Raw genomic sequence first — 19,260 nt, 5'->3', positions numbered from 1 at the left:
GGGGAGTTCCTGTCATGCTCAATGATTAACGAATGCGACTAGAAACCATGAGGTTGCGGGTTCGATCCCTGGCCTTGCTCAGTGGGTTAAGGATCCATCGTTGCCGTGAGCTGTGGTGCAGCTCGCAGACGTGGGTTGGATCCCCAGTTGCTGTGGCTCTGGCGTAGGCCAGTGGCTACAGCTCTGATTGGACCCCTAGTCTGGGAACCTCCATATGCCACAGGTGCGGCCCTAGAAAAGACAAAAAGACAGAAAAAAAAAAAAAAGAAAGAAAGAAAAGAAAACACTTGGAAAGATAAACCAGAAATGGCTAAACTGGCTATTCTCATGATATGGGATTATGGGGAAATTATGGAGAAAGAAGGTTTCAGGGTTTAGTTGATAAACATTAGATTTGAATTTACTTTTTGATAATACATTATACTTTAATAAAGTAAAAGAAAAAATGTTTATTCTCTTCAATGCAGTAAATCAATGTATAGTAAAATTTTATGTAAATAATCAAATATATGAACTAACATTTATGTACAAGGATGCGCTTGGCGGCATTCCTTACAAAGATAAAAACTAGACTCCACATCATGTCCAACAATAGGACAGTTCTTCAATAAATTCTAATGCCTCTCTCTGATAGAATGTTTTTCATAACATGGGAAAACTTCATGGTGTAATTTAAAAATTCACCATGCAAAAAATTTCATTGAAAAATAAAAAATAATAATTCACAGTGCAAAAACTGTCCATAATATGGCGCAGCAGCTCTACTCCAAGGTATGTACCCCAGAGAATTGAAAACCTATGTTTATACAAAAACCTGTATGCAAGAGTTAATAACATTATTCCTATCAGAGGTTATGTAACAACTCCTTGTCTTCCAATAAATAAACAGAATTTGAGCCATGGGGTTACGAAGCTCTCTTAACCCTTGAACGGACAGTATTTCTCATGGGCTCACAGGAATGCCAGGTTCTCTGCTGCGCTTGTTTAGCCAAGTTGTTTGACTTAGATCTCACCTGACATCTTATTTTTCCAGTAACTCCTTAGCAGGGAAATGAAGGCGAATCCACAGTATAAGGATAAAATGGCACAGGCCTGGATTGCCTTAGAGACTCGATATTTTTACGATGTTTATGAAGTTGGCCTTGATTTTCTCTAATTGCCCGCTTTGTTCCAATCACAGAAGAACTTTGTGGACTGACGGGGAAAAGAGTCCGAGATGCAGGCAGTAAATAAGCCTGCTGCTGAACAACTTGTGGAGCAGGTCTCAGCTCTGTTTTGGAAATTTATAAAATTCTGGCTTTATGGATTTATCTCTCATCGATCAATCTGCTGATGTCCTGTCATTTGTCTGTCTTGGTGAATGGATAGAAATGGTCAAACCATTACCACTGCCTGCCACCGGGAGTGAGAATAAAATGTACAGATAGAAGGTGCAAGGAAGGACTCCTGCTTTTTCCCTTGAACCTGGTCTGTACCACTACATTTTTAATAGGTTATCTTGTCACAAAATAAAATAACAATTTCATAAAAATTATCAGAGAGTCCCTGTTGCAGCACAGCGGTAATGAACCCAGCTAGCATTCATGAGGATGCGGGTTTGATCCCTGGTTAGGGATCTGGCGTTGCCATGAGCTGTGGTGTAGGTTGCAGATGTGGCTCCAATCCCGAGTTGCGGTGGCTGTGGTGTGGGCTGGCACCTGCAGCTCCCTTTTGACCCCTAGCCTTCAAAACTACATATGCTGCAAATGTGGCCCTAAAAAGACACACACACACAAACAAAACTATCAGCTGTCATCCTAACTACCCCCTCTGACATTCCTCTCAAACATCTCACAAAGTGCCTGGAAAGAGTTAACACAGAGAATTCCAGATGTTTGAAGTGAGGACAAACTCCTGATTTGGTGGTGGGGGTGGAGGCAGGGTTAGAGGTAAAAAAAAAAAAAAAAAAAAAAAAAGGTGGGGAGGGAAGGAGAGAGGAGGGCTGCCCTGTTCTCACCCCAACCAATAGCATGAAAGTTTCAGGCCCAACGCCCATTTATGGGGCTATTTCAGGAGTCAGGCATCACCTCTGAAATCACTGTCACGGTAACTTGTCAAAGGACTAAGACAGTTTCCTGGTCTGATTACCTGGCAGCCGCTGCTCCAGTACCTGACAGGTAAAATCTCAATCCTCACCTAATCTAGTGGTAGTGATTCAGGATGCACACTTTTTTCTTTGTGGTATCTTGACTGGTTTTTTCCACAGGGCACCAAGACACTTATGGAATAGGGGTTTATTTTTACTAATGGTAATATTAACACTGAATTTCTAGCCATGTGGAAGGGTTCCTCCTGGCTCTGTGCACACAGTCTGTGGAAGTCTTAGGGAGACTCTGACTTACCAGGAAAGGAGGGAAGACCTACACCGTCATTGCCGACCAACTTTCATGTCCTTTTCCCTTGGTTCCACTGAGGGCGTGGTTAAAGTTTCGTGGGAATTAAGGGTCTCAGTAGATAAGCATTCAACAGAACACGCTCTGCTCATATTTTAGAATGGATTCTTGCTTATTTTCCATCTCAGTAAAAAGTCTTAAAACTCCCTTCATGCATAACAAAGCTACTTTATATGAGAAAGGGGTTTGGAAAGATGTCTGGTGAAATCACCCCCATGTTTGGGTCCAACTGCAGCCCCCTCCTGGACGGTGTTCGTTCTAAGTGTCAAAGTGACCCCTTCTTCTTTTCCCCAGAGTCTTGCTGGTGATGGACCCCTACGTGATTCAGATGCACGGCCATGGCAACCTCCCCTCCGTTCTGGATGTGCATGTCAACACTGCTGGTAGAATCCCTGTGCCAGGAAAAATGAAAGGCAGGAAGGCCAGATGGTCCGTGAGGCCCTCGGACATGTCCAACAAGACTTGCAATCCCATCCGGGCCATCGTGGACAGCATGAAGGTGAAACCGAACCCAAACAAGACCACAATATCTCTGTCAATTGGTGAGTGGGGGACACTTGACCAAGAGGCAGGCCTTGTTCCTCTCACCCCCATCCTCGCTGGCTGGGTGGAAAGGATGAAAGTGGAGGGTGGGTCTGAGCCCTGGGCCTGAAGAATAACCTCTTGGTGGTTCTTTTTTTTTGCTCCTGTGAAAAGGGGACCCTACTGTGTTTGGAAACCTGCCAACAGACCAGGAAGTAACTCAAGCAATGAAAGATGCCCTGGACTCGGGGAAGTATAACGGCTATGCCCCCTCCATTGGTAAGCTCCTCCTGAGATTCTAATCTGGTGGCTTCCAAATATTTGGTGTTTTTCTAATAGGAGTAAGTGTCTAGCAATTCTCTTTGCCTTCCTGATGCATAATTCCTAAAGCGAGGCGAAGATAAAATGGCTGTTTGGATTTGGGGAAAGGAGTCTCAGAATGCTTACCCTCATAGTCATCAAGGTCCATCTTCTTTCCTGGCTTCTTCTGACGCTATGGCACCTCTCCTCTCTAGACTCCCAGGACATACTTATTTCTCAAATAAAGCTCCTACCTACCATTGCTAATTCTATACACAGGCCTTGAGTTTGGCTGCAGCAGCTGCTTCTTTTTAAAAAAATTTTTTAGGGCCATATCTGCAGCATATGGAGGTTCCCAGGCTAGGGGCTGAGTCAGAGCTACAGCTGCTGGCCTGTGCCACAGCCACAGCAATGCCAGGTTCCAGCCTTGTCTGTGACCTACACTGCAGCTTATAGCAACGCCGGATCCTTAACTCACTGAGTGAGGCCAGGGATTGAACCCACGTCATCATGGATGCCAGTTGGGTTTGTTACCACTGAGCTGCAATGGAACTCCTGCAGCTGCTTCTTTACAGAGCTCTATAGGTCCTAAATTAATTTCCTTACTGCCTTATGTAAATAGCTTCTTGGCTTTATTTCTCCTTTTCTACACATTCAAGGTTTATTTTATTTATGGTCCTGGTGACACTCCCAATGTAATCATGCTTGTTTGAATGCAAAAACAAAAAACCAAGGACAGCAAAGAGTGGGCTGTCCTTCCGGAGGATAGAAGGTTGTTTATGACAGAAAGAAATTATTCTTACTTAGGTTCAACTCTCTTCATCTATTAAACATTTCTACCCTAAACACTTTGGCAAAACAAGTGATTCTTTGATTTTGTTTTGTGTTGCACATTTTCCTCCATGTATATGTGCACGCAGAAACATTCTTAATGCAGAATAAAAATCCAGTTTCATGCTAAAATAGAGTTTTAAGAGCACTTTAAATAGATATGAAGCACATGATTTTTAGCTTGATTATTTACATATTATAAAGTTTCACAAATAAAAGTCAAAACAAAGTAAGATCAAAAGTTAGGTTATAAAAATAGTTTATTTTTATTTTATTTTATTTTATCTTTTTAGGGCCACACTCGAGGCACATGGAGGTTCCCAGGCTAGGGGTCGAATCGGAGCTGTAGCTGCCAGCCTATGCCAGAGCCACAGCCACACCAGATCCAAGCTGCGTCTGCAACTTACACCACAGCTTACAGCAACAAGGATCCTTAACCCACCGAGCGAGGCCAGGGATCTTATTCACATCCTCATGGATGCTAAGTCAGGTTTGCTAACCACACGGGAACTCCTAAAAATAGTGTATGATGACTTTTACATCCAAAATAGTAGGAAAATGATTTAACCTGAAAAACCAAAACCAAGTCTCCATTTGAAAAATAGTCAAAGGATATGAACACTTCATGCCAAAAGAAACACAGATAATAATATATATCTAGAAAATGCTCTTCTTTATTAATAATTAGGAAAGTGCCAATTTGCATAACTTCAAGAGAACCATCTCTACTTATTAACTTAACAAATATTATGAATATTGCCTCTAGCCTTGGTAACTAAAAATAATCTTTTTGGAGAGCAATTGTGTAAAACATAATAATCTGTATGAAACTGTGTGTACTTCAAGCTGATACGCCAACACTTGGAGATATTGTATGAGAGTACAATTCAAAAGGGGAAAGTTAATTTAAAAATAGTTTAAAAGGGAATAATAGGAAAAATACTAATAGGTATACAATACAATGTGAAAAAGTTAAATGGACCCAATGTACTGAATGCATTAATTACAAGTTTTCAAAAAATATAGTTCTTAGAGTTCCCATTGCTGCTCATCAGGTAACAAACCCAACTAGCATCCATGAGGATGCAGGTTCCATCCCTGGCCTCGCTCAGTGGGTTAAGGATCTTGTGTTGCCGTGAGCTGTGGTGTAGGTTGCAGATGCAGCTCTGATCTTATGTTGTCATGGCTGTGGTTACGGCCGGCAGCTGCAGTTCTAATTCGACCTCTAGCTGGGAACTTCCATGTGCCACAGATGCAGCCCTAAAAAGGAAATAAAATAAAATAAAATAGAATGATATATATATATATATATAGTTCTTAGAAGGGACTTAGATTAAATAATAAATAATCTAAAATAAAATAAAACAAGGAGTTCCTGTCATGGCGCAGCAGAAACAAATTTGACTAGGAACCATGAGGCTGTGGGTTCCATCTCTGGCCTTACTCAGTGGGTTAAGGATCCTGTGTTGCCATGAGCTGTGGCATAGGTCACAGATGTGGCTTGGATCTGGCATTGCTGTGGCTGTGGTGTAGGCCAGCAGCCATAGCTTTGATTCAACCCATAGCCTAGGAACCTCCATGTGCCTCGAGGGTGGCCCTAAAAAGTAAAAAAAAAAATAAATAAATAAAATGCAATCACGTAAGCAAGAGGCTGCAGATAATTTTATAGTGTGTGGTAATTCTTGTTATTATTTATACATTTGTGCCCATAAAATTGTAAGATATGAAGGAAGGTAATCTCTTTTACCTTCAGTGCCCTGGAGCTAAACTGAATGGTATGTGCTCTGAAGGTTGCCTTGAAGCCCTGCTGACTTAAGGGCAGAGCTGTCAGTGGTGGGGTGAAAACTTCCAGCTTCTTCCTTCTGCTCTTTTCTCTCAGGCTACCTGTCCAGTCGGGAGGAGGTTGCTTCTTATTACCACTGTCCGGAGGCACCCCTGGAAGCTAAGGTGAGCCCCAGATGGGGTACCAGTGCTAAAGCAATACTAGACAAATTCTACCCTTTTCCTTGTTTCTGTTTCACGAGGAGTAAGAGTTTCAAGGGGCGCAAATACTAAGGATAATTTCCCTTTGGTAACTTGGGGACTTTTCATACGATGAGGCTGCTAATCAGTGGTTATATTTAATTTCATCACAGCATGATAATAATAATTGCATACAGGGAGTTCCCGTCGTGGTGCAGTGGTTAACGAATCCGACTAGGAACCATGAGGTTGCGGGTTCGGTCCCTGCCCTTGCTCAGTGGGTTAAGGATCCGGCGTTGCCGTGAGCTGTGGTGTAGGTTGCAGACGCGGCACGGATCCCGCGTTGCTGTGGCTCTGGCGTAGGCTGGCGGCTACAGCTCCGATTAGACCCCTAGCCTGGGAACCTCCCTATGCCGCGGGAGCGGCCCAAGAAATAGCCACAAAAAAAAAAAAAATAATAATAATAATTGCATACAGCGTATGTGGTGTCTGTCCCAAGGAGGCTCAAAGGACTCAGAGGGCACCCTGTATTTGATTCTCGGCAAAAAGATCACTGAAAAACAGTAATTAATAAACACCAGAAAATTGAAATTTAACATTTTACCAGTAGGGTCTTTTATTAACCTGTAGCTTCACTCACTCACCTTAAGGCCACTTAGTCGATAGATGGCGGTATGTCATACTGGATTGATGGCAGTGCCATGTTTAAATGCCATCCTCCCCTTTATTGTCTACTGAGTGAGGTTGACATTTCTTAACGTAAGCGGTGCCCTTCGTCTGTATTTCAGAAAAGAGTCAGGCTTCAAACCTCCAGTCAAAAGTAAATAAATAACCAGGTGAAAGAGTCCAAGGTCAAAATGATTTCTCGTGGAGGTCTGCTGAGTCACAGTCATCCTGTCCTTTTTTTAAGGAATTTATTTCTTTTAAGTGGCCGACAGTTTCCACCACCTTTAAGCATGGGCATTTCTTTCGATTTTGGCTTCATAGCATTCCTACAAATTTGCATAGCATTTGTAAGTTTACGTTGGCTCCCTACTCATCCATCTGATAAGCTCTTGTCTGCTGTTGCTGTTGGAATCCATAACAAAATGAAACTTTTATTTTCTTCACAGGATGTCATTCTGACAAGCGGCTGCAGTCAGGCTATTGAACTTTGTTTAGCTGTGTTGGCTAACCCGGGCCAAAACATCCTGGTTCCGAGACCCGGTTTCCCTCTCTACAGGACTCTGGCTGAATCTATGGGAATCGAGGTCAAACTCTACAATTTGTTGGTAAATGACTTTTTAATTGTAGATACAAGTGTTCAATTACAATTTCACAAAAATATAGGACCATTATCTTAGCAGAGAAGGATCTAGAAGCGGATGATCAAGGCCACAGCCACACTTTACTGACTCTATGCCTTTAGGTGAACTGGGTATTCCACCTAACTTTTTCAGAATCACCTTAGTCTAACCCTTTTTTTTTCCTCCCCAGCCAGAGAAGTCTTGGGAAATTGACCTGAAACATCTAGAGTCTCTGATTGATGAAAAGACAGCTTGTCTTGTCGTCAATAATCCATCAAACCCTTGTGGGTCAGTGTTCAGTAGAAATCATCTCCAGAAAATTTTGGCAGGTAAGGCCAGGAGACTTTGACACAGGACAAGATGGGGATGGGATCTCTTAGCTCCTTCCTGAAATGAGAAAGGAGTCCTTCACTGAGTTCCAAGCCTAGGATGGAGGCGGGAGGGCTCTACCAGGCTCCATAGTGGGTGGTTTGCCGCTGGAAAAGGAGGACTTGCCTGAAAGGAGGCGAAAAAGAAGAAATACTTGCCTCTTACCACTCCTATCATGTGGAAGAGAGGGTAATTAAACAGCAGATTTAGCTTCTGTACCTGGAAGGGTATAAGAAGAGTTTATAGGTTTTGTGCTTTTTTGTTTTTTGTTTTGTCTTTTTAGGGCCATACCCGTAGCATATGGAGGTTCCCAGGCTAGGAGTCTAATCAGAGCTGTAGCTGCTGGCCAACACCTTAGCCACAGTTACTCAGGATCTGAGCCACATCTGCAACCCACACCACAGCTCATGGCAACACCATATCCTTAACCCAGTGAGTGAGGCCAGGGATCAAACCCACATCCTTATGGATACTAGTTGGGTTCGTTACCACTGAGCCACAATGGGAACTCTTTGAGTTTATAGTTCTTAAAGAGGAAGGTGAAACACACACACACACACACACACACACACACACACACACACACACACACACACGAAGTGCAAGGTACAGTAAGCCTAGGCAAATATTAAGTGCGAAGTCCATTTGCACTAAAAGTGATTTCGGCATGTTTCTCTTTTCAGTGGCCACCAGGCAGTGTGTCCCCATCTTAGCTGATGAGATCTATGGAGACATGGTGAGTCTTGGGCAGGCGGCATCCAAATTATCCAATTAAGTTCCAAATTATCTCGTGGGACCTTTAGAGGTGGCACCTAGAATAATCAGAAGCAACTCCTAATCATCTCAGGGCAGCACTAATCAGGATCCCTGCTCTCTCAATAAATATATAGATTACCACCCCTTAGCCAGTTTTCCGAAATCTAAAATGCTGTGAAAATCTGAAGATGTTTTGCAATTCATTTGGTCTGATAGAAGGATAACTGTCAATCTTTATTTATCTTACTTAGGGATCTACATAAGAGTGTAGGGAAAGGGGCGGAACAATCACTGTGTTTGATTAGGAGCGTTGACCCAGATTGCCCTGGGGCTGTTACATGGTGTATGCGCTACGTGATCTTTTCAAAAATCCACACAGTTCTCCATTTTGCAACATACTTGAGGCCAGGATCTTCCCATAAGAGATTATGGACCCATAGTTTATTGTGAAATCCGTAACTCCAACAGTCATTCATTCCCTAGAGCCAGAGGTTGTACATATTACGGGGCTGGGGTCATTTTCCTCATTTGATCCTTTAATCCCAGTGAGACATCAGCTTCAATGTTTGGGGATAGTCTGCTTTGAAGCCCTTGGGATTCCAGTCATGCTTCAGGGTAGGGATGAGCCTCTAACTGTGAGAACATTTCCCTCCCTAGTGATATAAGGAAAATTGGGGGAGGCAAGGGGTTTGGAGGAAAGTAAGCCAGAAGACAACTATACTAAGCACTGTTAAAAATATATATAACAAGCACTGTTCTCCTCAGGTGTTTTCAGATTCCAAATTTGAGCCTCTAGCCACCCTGAGCAGCAATGTCCCCATCCTGTCCTGTGGAGGGCTGGCCAAGCGCTGGCTGGTTCCTGGCTGGAGGCTGGGCTGGATCCTCATCCACGATCGCAGGGACATTTTTGGCAATGAGGTGAGAGCAATGGGGTGAAGAGTATGTCTGATACAGGATATGTATTTGTTTGTTTTTTATTTGTTGACTTTGTATGCACAGTGGTAGGGAGCTGAGGAGTTTGTTCTTTCTTCTTGGCCCTGCAGTTCTGTGTGCCTGGAGAGACACTGGATAAAGACAGTACTAGCTAACTCAGTTTTCAGGAATTCCCACTGTGGCTCAGTGGTTAACGAATCCGACCATACCCGCAGCATATGGAGGTTCCCAGGAACCATGACGTTGTAGGTTCAATCCTTGGCCTTGCTCAGTGGGCTAAGGATCCGGTGTTGCGTGAGCTGTGGTATAGGTTGCAGACATGCCTCGGATCCTGTGTTGCTATGGCTCTGGCATAGGCTGGTGGCTACAGCTCTGATTTGACCCCTAGCCTGGGAACCTCCATATGCCTTGGGAGCGGCCCTAGAAAAGGCAAAAAGACAAAAAAAAAACCAACAACAAAAAACTCAGTTTTCCTATCTTGGTAAAGCAGGTCCATCTACCTCTAATTTTAGAACCACAAAAAAGGAAACAATAGAAGTAATGACACCTAATATTGTTTGTGGCACCCAAGGTGCCAGTGCTTTATATACTTTATTTCAATTTAATTCTCCCAACAGCCGTAGGAGGCCAGTATTAGTCATATCTCCAGTTTACAGAGGAGAAAAAAGAGACACAGAGAGGTTGCATACTTTGCCCAGAGTCACACAGGCAGTGTGTGGCAGAGCTGGGCTACACACCCTGGTGGTCTGATCTAAGAATGACACCAGGCACCACTGCGTCTCCAGAGATTAAAAACTTGATAGAAACAACAGTCAGAACAAGAATTTCCAAAGTGGGGATGCTTAAGAAAGGCTAAATAACTTGTTTGCTGGGGGTGGGTGGGTTTAGATCCGAGATGGGCTGGTGAAGCTGAGTCAGCGAATCCTGGGACCCTGCACCCTGGTCCAGGGAGCTCTGAAAAGCATCCTGCGCCGCACCCCTCAAGAGTTCTACCATAACACTCTAAGCTTCCTCAAGGTAAGCGCAGCCCATGATTCCCCACCTGGGGAGTTGGGGAATGCCTGCAGTGGACTTTGGAACTATGGGTCCTCATTTCCGGAGCAATGCTCCATTACCGATGGGTCTTCCAGACCAAGAGGTGGCATCAGTGTAAATCTCCACCCATACATTCTCTAACTTCTGGCCATCCATGCTGCTCCTGGCCAAAAGCTTCCAGTGGCAGAGTTTTTCCTTGTAACTCCAGCAGAGAAAATTTAGCCCCCCATCCCCTTGATGTGGGCTCTGTTTTAATTACTTGGTTTTTCTCTTGCTTAACTTTCTGTTCTGATGTCTCTGCTTCCTCTCCTAGACCAACGCTGACCTCTGCTATGGGGCCTTGGCTGCTGTCCCTGGTCTCCGGCCCATCCGTCCTTGTGGGGCCATGTATCTCATGGTGTGTATGCAGGTGGCAGGCATGTGGTAGCAGACAAGGGAAGCCAGTCTGCAGGGCACACAGAACCAACCAGATGGGCCGCCGAGCCAGTCATTTTAGGAACGCCTTTGTTCTGAATTGTCCCACTGACGTGGTTTAACCCCAGTGCTAAGGAAAAAGAAAAAAACTGCTAAAATGACTTAATTCTTCAATAGAGAGAACTATTTTATACAGAGATAAAGGAACAACGTAAGACACAAAGAAAAGGCTTTCCAGGAGTTCCTGTTGTGGCTCAACGGAAACAAAACCAACTAGTATCCATGAGGATGTGGGTTGGATCCCTGGCCTCACTCGCTGGGTCAGGGATCTAGTGTTGCCATGAGCTGTGGTGTAGGTTGCAGATGTGGCTCAGATTCCCAAGTTGCTATGGCTGTGTGCAGGCCAGCAGCTGTAACTCTGGTTGAGCCCTTAGCCTGGGAACCTCCATATGCTGCGGGGGCAGCCCTAAAAAGAAAGATTAAGAGGCTTTCCACACCTCTGTAATTCTCAACTGGGAGAGATACTTGTTCCCTAGGAGCACTTGGGAATATATAGGAATTTTGTTTGTTTTCAGAATCCCTGAGGGGTGCTCTGGGTATTTTGTTGGCCAGGGATGCTAACTATCTATCAATGGGCAGGGTAGTTCCATGCAATCAACAATTGCCTGGTTTGCAATGCTGATGGTAACTTTTTGGAGAAACACTGGCATCCTATTTCCAGCTTCCACTTGTCAGCATCCCAGAAGGAATCCTTCAATAAACTAGAATATTAATATAAATATATCCTCTCTTCCTTATGAAAAATTCCATGAGCACATAAGGGCAGGAACTAGTAGTTATCAGTAGCAGCATTCCAAGACAGTTTTTAGAGCAGTCCCTACCTTAATTTCTGGCACAGGGAGCTGGCCTGCTTTCCCCTGCTTCTGATAAGTTTACCTCTCCCTGTTATTGGTATAGGTTGGAATTGAGATGGAACAGTTCCCAGAATTTGAGAATGACGTGGAGTTCACAGAGCGGTTGGTTGCTGAGCAATCCGTCCACTGCCTCCCAGGAATGGTGAGTGCTTATGTTTCTCTCAGGACACTCTAAAGCGTTTCTAGAGTCCCAGGTGGTCTCCCTGAGCTGGTTTTTAGCCCCCACCCCAATAAAGCATATAGTCGTCCTTCGTATCATGCAAGTTCCTCATCAGAGGATTCAGCCAACTGCCAATGGAAAATATTATGGGGGGAAAGTCCCAGAAATTTCCAAAAGCAGATCTTGAACTTGTTGCACACTGGCAACCATTTACCCATTCCCATTGTATTAGGTATTATAAATAATCTAGAGATGATTTAAAGTACACTTGAGGATATATGTAGGTTATGCAACTGCTACGCCATTTCATTTCATTTTTTTTAGGGCTGCACCATCGGCACATGGAAGCTCTCAGGCTAGGGGTCAAATTGGAACTACAGCTAGTGGCCTATACCGCCGCCACACCAACGCCAGATCCTAGCCTCCTCTGTGACCTACACCACAGCTCACGGCAATGCCAGATCCTTTAACCCATTGAGCGGGCCAGGGATTGAACCCTCGTCCTCCTGGATACTATTCGGGTTCATTTCCACTGAGCCGCATCAGGAACTCGTTATGCTATTTTACATATGGGGCTTGAGCATCCTTGGATTTGGGTACTCTCAGGAGTCCTGGAACCAACTTCTCACAGATACTGAGGGACTACTGTATTCTCATCTAAAAGATTCAAACTGGTAGGTCTCATAACCGCTATTTAAAATTTATTTCTTCCCCATCATTATGCCATCTGATCTGGAAGACATGTTGTGATTGAACACTGCGAGTGAGAGAAAATTGTGCCTGCCCCACAAGTTCCTTTTAAGATAAATTAACTCAGTTCCTGACTTAGCATTGCTCCCCAATGGTGGGAATTGAGTGAGTTGACAGTCCTGGGTAAATGGCATATTGCTTCTTGCTGATTAGGGCTCTGGCCGTATTGGGGTGGTCTAGTCCCAGATTCAGTTGCTCTGAGAATAACAGGCGTTATTTTTGCAGTGCTTCGAGTACCGGAATTTCTTCCGAGTGGTAATCACAGTCCCCAAAGTGATGATGCTGGAGGCCTGTAGCCGGATCCAGGAGTTCTGTGAGCAGCACTACCAGTGTGCTGAAGGGACCCAGGAAGAATGTGACAAATAGGCTGGAGTCTATTCTCCTGAGTATATGCCCGGTCCGCCTGGGGAGAGTCAGACTGAACCCTGCTGCTCCTCAGGGAGTCAGGTGCCCCTGCTGGGAGGGCGGCCTCAAAGACAACTCATCAAGAGTTCAGAATGACTCCTGCTTTCCCCCAGCTATATCCACACACACACTCTGAGCCCCAGATTCTCACCTCACTCTGCTCTGCTGGAGTGACTCACTGATTCATTAATCCCACCCTCTCCTGTAAGACTTTCTCCTTTTTTCTCTAGGGTACCGGGTGAACAAAGTTACTCTGAAAGCAGGAGAGACAAGCAAATGAAGAGCTCAGGATTAGAGAAACACAAGATTCAGGGAACGTGTGCCCCCAACCATTTCCTCATACTCTCCCCAGTCAGGTCTGAAGCCCAACTCTGTTGAGCCTCACTTCAGGAATACCTCACTTTATGCAATAGTGCTATAAGGAAAGAGGTTGGGGACACATGTATTTGGTTAATTTAAACCTATTAGGACATTTGCTAATCTGAATGATCCCTTACAGAAACCTTTTTGATTTTTGTAGAGAATTATTTTGTGATGCAAATAAATATCCTTTGGTTGATCAAGTTTCTAAATTTAGATATATGTGTTCCAGGCTTTCTTAAAATAAGGACACATCTGTACTAAAAACAGAAGGAATCAAAGGACTTTCCAGAAATGCTGTGTAAGGGCCAGAAATATCACTTGTCACTGTTATAATAGAATCATTATTACTTTTGCTGTAACAATGATATCGATTTATTGATATACATGTATTATATTATCTTTTCATATGTTTTCTAAAAAAAAAAACCCGTGTATATTGAAAAGATCTTTTATTTTGCCAAGGGCATAAATTATTGTATTCCTTTTTTAAAAATAAATTTTACTGAGTATTCTTTTCTGTGATGTAATTTTTCTCCTCTGTGGGGGAATTTCTATCCCCAGGTCCTGCTTATTGCTCACTCTGATGAATGTATTACCTACTAGGTTTCATTTATTTCTTTGTAGATGTACTAACATTTGAAATCACCTAAGAAACACTATTACTAAAATACTTTATTTGGGAGCTCAACTTCTGGCTTGTACTTACAAACAATACTAACTAAGCAACATTGTATACCTCTGACCTCTGACTTCACACTCAAATTTAGGGATCTTCATTCTCCAATTTCCTATGCTTATCTAGAGCCACAGCTCGCTCACTGGGTAGCAAGTTGAACTGGCTTATTTAATTCAAGGAATGAGGTATGTCCAGGAACTTCTTTCAGTATGATCTTTTTGTCTGTAAACCCTCTCAGGCACAGTTTCCTAATTTTTTTCCTCATTGTTTCTTTTAGAGAAGTGATCATAGAGTGGTCTTGCAAGGTTAGGAGCAGGAATATACCATAATCAATCTGGCGATTCTTCACGAAGGGATGTTTTCCTTTATCTAGAAAAGGAACTCCAAGTCTCAACCCTGCCAGCCACACCCAATTAATTTCCTTTGCAAAAATAAACATCAGATGTCCTCTTCCAAGCTATGTCGGACTTCAGGGAACTCAAACTAAAATTCACCCTTCGATTTTCTTCAGCAAATCCAAAAGGAATATACAATGACTGAGACAATAAAAATGTTTCCTGTATGCCACCCCTGCCGATAATTTTTCCCAAACCCTGGCTCTTCTTTTCCTGTAGCTTCCGCCGCAACTCCCAAGGATCTCTGTCCAGAAATAAACAGGAAGACTTAGTGGCTTAACACAAAAACTTTTTTCACACGTATGTGTAACTCCATCCTGCATTACGGAATCCAAACAAACTTAATTGCTGAATTTCCTTGATATCTACATTTTGGTAAAGCAGTCAAATGAACATTCACACGTTAAAAAAAAAAAAAATACACGCACACTGGACACATTTTAAACAATGCAAAACATGCCCGTCCTTCAGCCACCCAGTTTCTTCTCCCCTGAGGTAATCACAGGAGCAGTTGGCGGATTCATTCTTTTGAGGCTATTTTGTGTGCATGTAAGTAAACGCTTTTGCGTGTGAATTTTCCCCTCTTTATCTTTCCTTTCTTCACACAACTATTACTCAATGTAAGTCAAAGGAGGGATGACACTTTGCAGACGTCCATCATGTCCCGGATGATTCCAGATAAAAAAGAAACTCTTGGGCGGGACTGCTTCCTAACAAGATTACCATTCCCAAGAGATAACTGCCAGCTGCTTCGCAGATGGCGCCATCCCGAGCGTCCCAGTATAAAACAGAGAATGCGTTTTGTTTTTTGTCTTTTTTTTGCCATTTTCTTGGGCCGCTCCCGCGGCATGTGGAGGTTCCCAGGCTAGGGGTCGAATCGGAGCTGTAGCCGCCAGCCTACGCCAGAGCCACAGCAACACTGGATCCGAGCCGCGTCTGCAACCTACACCACAGCTCACGGCAACGCCGGATCGTTAACCCACTGAGCAAGGCCAGGGATCGAACCCGCAACCTCATGGTTCCTAGTCGGGTTCGTTAACCACTGCGCCACAACGGGAACTCCGAGAATGCGTTTTAAGTTCGGACACAAGGGCTCTCGGCTGTGACTTCACCTTTCTAAGCCCAAGCATCGCCTACGGGGTAACTGGCGACGTATCCTTAACCCGGTACCACAAACATTCCCACTCTAGCCCCTAGCGGCCATCAACGCCCCCACCCTGAACTGGGTGGCGGTGTTTTAAGACTGGGGTTGTGGGTAGCTAAGGAATATGGGGGTAGCGGGGCCGGAGGGGCGAGGTGGGGGCAGGTCTGAACGAGGACGAACCCATGCCCGCGCAGGCGCAGATTAGAATGAGGGCGCCGCAAAGTTTAGGGCGCATGCGCAGTCATGGGCTGGGGACGAGACGCCGCTCTCGGCGGAGGCGCAAAACCTGAGGCGACTGCTAGGGTCAGTGCCGCTAGGTGGTAGCTGCCTTTTCTCTGGGTCCTCCTTTTGTTTCCTCTTCCAACGTATTTCCCGGACCCACGCCTTGTTGAGAAAGTCGCCTCCTCCTTTGGTCTCTATTCGGGCTGCTGCTGGCGAGAGGCTTCCAGAAAGTCGACAAGTCATCCCTAGGTATTGTAAACACCTGTTAAATTTTCCCGAGCTGTTGGCGTGTCCCAGTAAGTCCAGGAGACTTACAAAAAGCTGAAATTCCCGGTAACGGTTGTCAGTTTTCCAAAGTAAGGTCCCCGGAACTTTTTCCCAAAGAATCGTTTTCTTCACGGTCCCTAGTGCCCAGCGATATATTCTGATTTCGACTCAGCCAGGTGACTCCTCGTTATGGTCCACACACTCCACACATTGCTATACAGGAGGGGCTATATTTTAAGTACCCTAAAGGTTGAACTATTTTTTTTTTTTTTTTTTTTTTGTCTTTTTGCTATTTCTTTGGGCCGCTCCTGCGGCATATGGAGGTTCCCAGGCTAGGGCTCTAATCGGAGCTGTAGCCACCGGCCTACGCCAGAGCCACAGCAACGCGGGATCCGAGCCGCGTCTGCAACTTACACCACAGCTCACGGCAACGCCAGATCCTTAACGCACTGAGCAAGGGCAGGGACTGAACTCGCAACCTCATGGTTCCTAGTCGGATTTGTTAACCACTGCGCCACAACGGGAACTCCAGCTAAAGGTTGAACTATTGAATCTGCTGGAGAAGAACCGAATTCCCAGTGCATCTTATTCATACTCTTATTTAGTGTGTGTATGTTTACAAACGGGTTTCATATGGTGTCACAGAAATCGCAAATCTGGATGCTCTCTATGGGTCAGATTGTTGCACAGCACCTCCCAAAGAAACAGTCACTTTCTGACGATCCAATTGAGGTATGTATGTTATGTAGGAGGTGATGGCACTTCTGCAAAGAAAACAATCTGCAATCTAGCAAGGGTGTCTTAATTTTTGTCAGTATTTCAGGCATGGAAAAGAGTTCTTGCTCTTAGAGACCCATTTGAAAATTGAAATGCAAAGTACACTATGAAATTCAAAGTAAATTATTTCCCATTTAAAAAATAAACCCACAGGGAGTCTTGCGCAGTGCATATGCTAAAATTGGAACAATGCAGAAGAGATGAGACTAGTACTAGCAGTTGGAATTCAACAGCACATTAAAAGGATTATACATCATGACCAAGTGGGATTGATTCCTGGAATACAAGAATGGTTCAACATATGAAAAATCAGTGTAATACACATCAACAGAATGAAAGACAGAAACGACCTGGTCATCTCAGTTGATGTTGACAAAACATTTGACAAGATTCAACACCTTTTGTTGATTAAAATCTCTCCAACTAGAAATAAAAGTAAACTACCTCAGCACAATAAAGGCAGTGTATGAAAAGCCCATAGCTGACATCATACTCAATGCTGAAAGACTAAAAGCTTTTCCAAGAATGCCTATTCTTTTTTAAAAAAATTGGAGTTTAGTTGATTTACAATGTTGTGTTAATTTCTACTGTACAGCAAAGTGATTCAGTTGTGTATGTGTACATACACACATTCTTTTTCATTTTAGTTTATTACAGGATATTGAATATAGTTCCCTATGCTATACAGTAGGACCTTGCTGTTTATCCATTCTATATATAATAGTTTGCATCTGCTAATTCCAAACTCACAATCCATCCCTCTCTCATTCCCCTTTCCTTTGGCTACCACAAACCTGTTCTCTATATCTGTGAGTCTGTTTCTGTTTTGTAGATAATCATTTGGGTCATATTTTACAGTCTACATATAAGTGATATATAGTATTTATCTTTCTCTCTTTTTAAACTTTTTTTTTTTTTTTTTTAAGGGCTATATTGGTGACATATGGAAGGTTCCCAGGCCAGGGGTCGAATTGGAGCTACAGCTGCCGGCCTACACCACAGCCACATCAACGTGGGATCTGAGCCGAGTCTGCAACCCACACCACAGCTCACGGCAATGTCAGATCCTTAACCCACTGAGTGAGGCCAGGGATTGAATCCGCACCCTGATGGATACTAGTCGGATTCATTCTGCTGCACCACAACAGGAATTCCCTATCTTTTGCTTTCTAATTTCCCTTAGTATGATAACTCTAGGTCTCTCCACATTGCTGCAAATGGCATTATTTCATTCTTTTTTATGGCTGAGTAAGGATGCCTATTCATGCCACTTTTATTCAACATAGTATTGTAAGTCCTAGCCAGAGAAAATAGGCAAGAAAAAGAAATAAAAGGTATCCAAATTAGGAAGAAGTAAAATTATCTATGTTCTTATATGATACGAGTTTATATAAAGCCCTAAAGATTACACACACACACACACACACACACACACACACACACGCACACACACATACTAGGACCGGTAACCAAATGCAGCAAAGTTGAAGGATACAAAATCAACATACAAAAGTCAATTGTATTTCTATATACTAACAATGAACAATCTTAAAAGGAAATTAAGGAAACAATTTCATTTACAGTAACCTCAAAGAGAATAAAATACTTGGGAATAAATCTAACTGAGGAAGTGAAAGGCAAAAAGATGCAGATCAGGAGTTCCCATCGTGGCGCAGTGGTTAACGAATCCTACTAGGAACCATGAAGTTGTGGGTTCGATCCCTGGCCTTGCTCAGTGGGTTAAGGATTCGGCGTTGCCGTGAGCTGTGGTGTAGGTTGCAGACGTGGCTCGGATCCCGCGTTGTTGTGGCTCTGGTGTAGACCAGCGACTACAGCTCCGGTTCGACCCCTAGCCTGGCAACCTCCATATGCCACGGGAGCAGCCCAAGAAATGGCAAAAAAAGACAGAAAAAAAAAAAATGCAGAACATCACTGCTCCTCAGAAAAGAGCATTGGAGAAGATCTGTACACTGTTGGTAAGAGTGTTAAGTGCTGAAGCCACCATGGAAAACAGTATGGCAGTTCCTCAAAAAGTTAAAAATTGAGCTATGGTATAATTGAGCAATACTGCTTCTGAGTATATATCCAAAATAGGTGAAAGCAAGGTTTCAGAGAGATACTTGTATGCTTATGTTCATAGTGTTGTTCACAAGAGGTGGAAGGAACCCAAACGTTCATTAGTGGATGATGGATGTAAACAAAATGTGATGTATACATACAGTGGAATACTCTTCAGCCTTAAAAAGGAAAGAAATGCTTTAACATGGATGAAACTTGAGGATGTTATGTTATGGAATAAGCCAGTCATGAAATAACAAAGACTGTATATGATTCTACTTATATGAAG

General features: G+C 43.6%; 1 protein-coding gene and 1 long non-coding RNA gene across 9 annotated transcripts in view; both read left to right on the top strand.

The window, feature by feature from the left end:
• Positions 1-2,076: 2,076 nt before the first annotated feature.
• Positions 2,077-13,944, top strand: TAT (tyrosine aminotransferase). Of its 2 annotated transcripts, none has more exons than XM_084959668.1 (12): positions 2,077-2,145; positions 2,729-2,974; positions 3,129-3,233; positions 5,965-6,032; positions 7,160-7,318; positions 7,524-7,662; positions 8,386-8,438; positions 9,224-9,376; positions 10,280-10,408; positions 10,740-10,823; positions 11,798-11,896; positions 12,890-13,944. In XM_084959668.1, exons 2-12 carry the CDS (start codon positions 2,740-2,742, stop codon positions 13,028-13,030), a joined length of 1,365 nt encoding a protein of 454 aa, XP_084815794.1. In that variant the 5' UTR covers positions 2,077-2,145; positions 2,729-2,739; the 3' UTR covers positions 13,031-13,944. The 2 variants fall into 2 exon arrangements, with proteins under 2 accessions (XP_084815794.1, XP_003126932.3); XM_003126884.7 differs by having other exon boundaries at positions 2,077-2,156; positions 2,727-2,974.
• A 1,949-nt stretch (positions 13,945-15,893) lies between these two features.
• The window catches only part of LOC146402219 (uncharacterized), a 98,097-nt gene continuing 94,730 nt past the window's right edge, over positions 15,894-19,260 (top strand). For all 7 annotated transcript variants that reach the window (XR_014805545.1, XR_014805543.1, XR_014805544.1 and 4 more), the window contains exon 1: positions 15,894-16,118. This is a non-coding gene — a long non-coding RNA (uncharacterized LOC146402219). The remainder of the gene's footprint in view (positions 16,119-19,260) is intronic.

The sequence above is a fragment of the Sus scrofa genome, chromosome 6 (assembly GCF_054392235.1).
Source record: "Sus scrofa isolate SSC_HxYL_T2T_F1_AM1 chromosome 6, Sscrofa_HxYL_maternal_Yorkshire_Landrace_v2.0, whole genome shotgun sequence".
Classification (NCBI taxonomy): domain Eukaryota; kingdom Metazoa; phylum Chordata; class Mammalia; order Artiodactyla; family Suidae; genus Sus; species Sus scrofa.
Note: the sequence above shows the minus strand (reverse complement) of the source record. Positions and strands in the feature narration are given on the sequence as shown.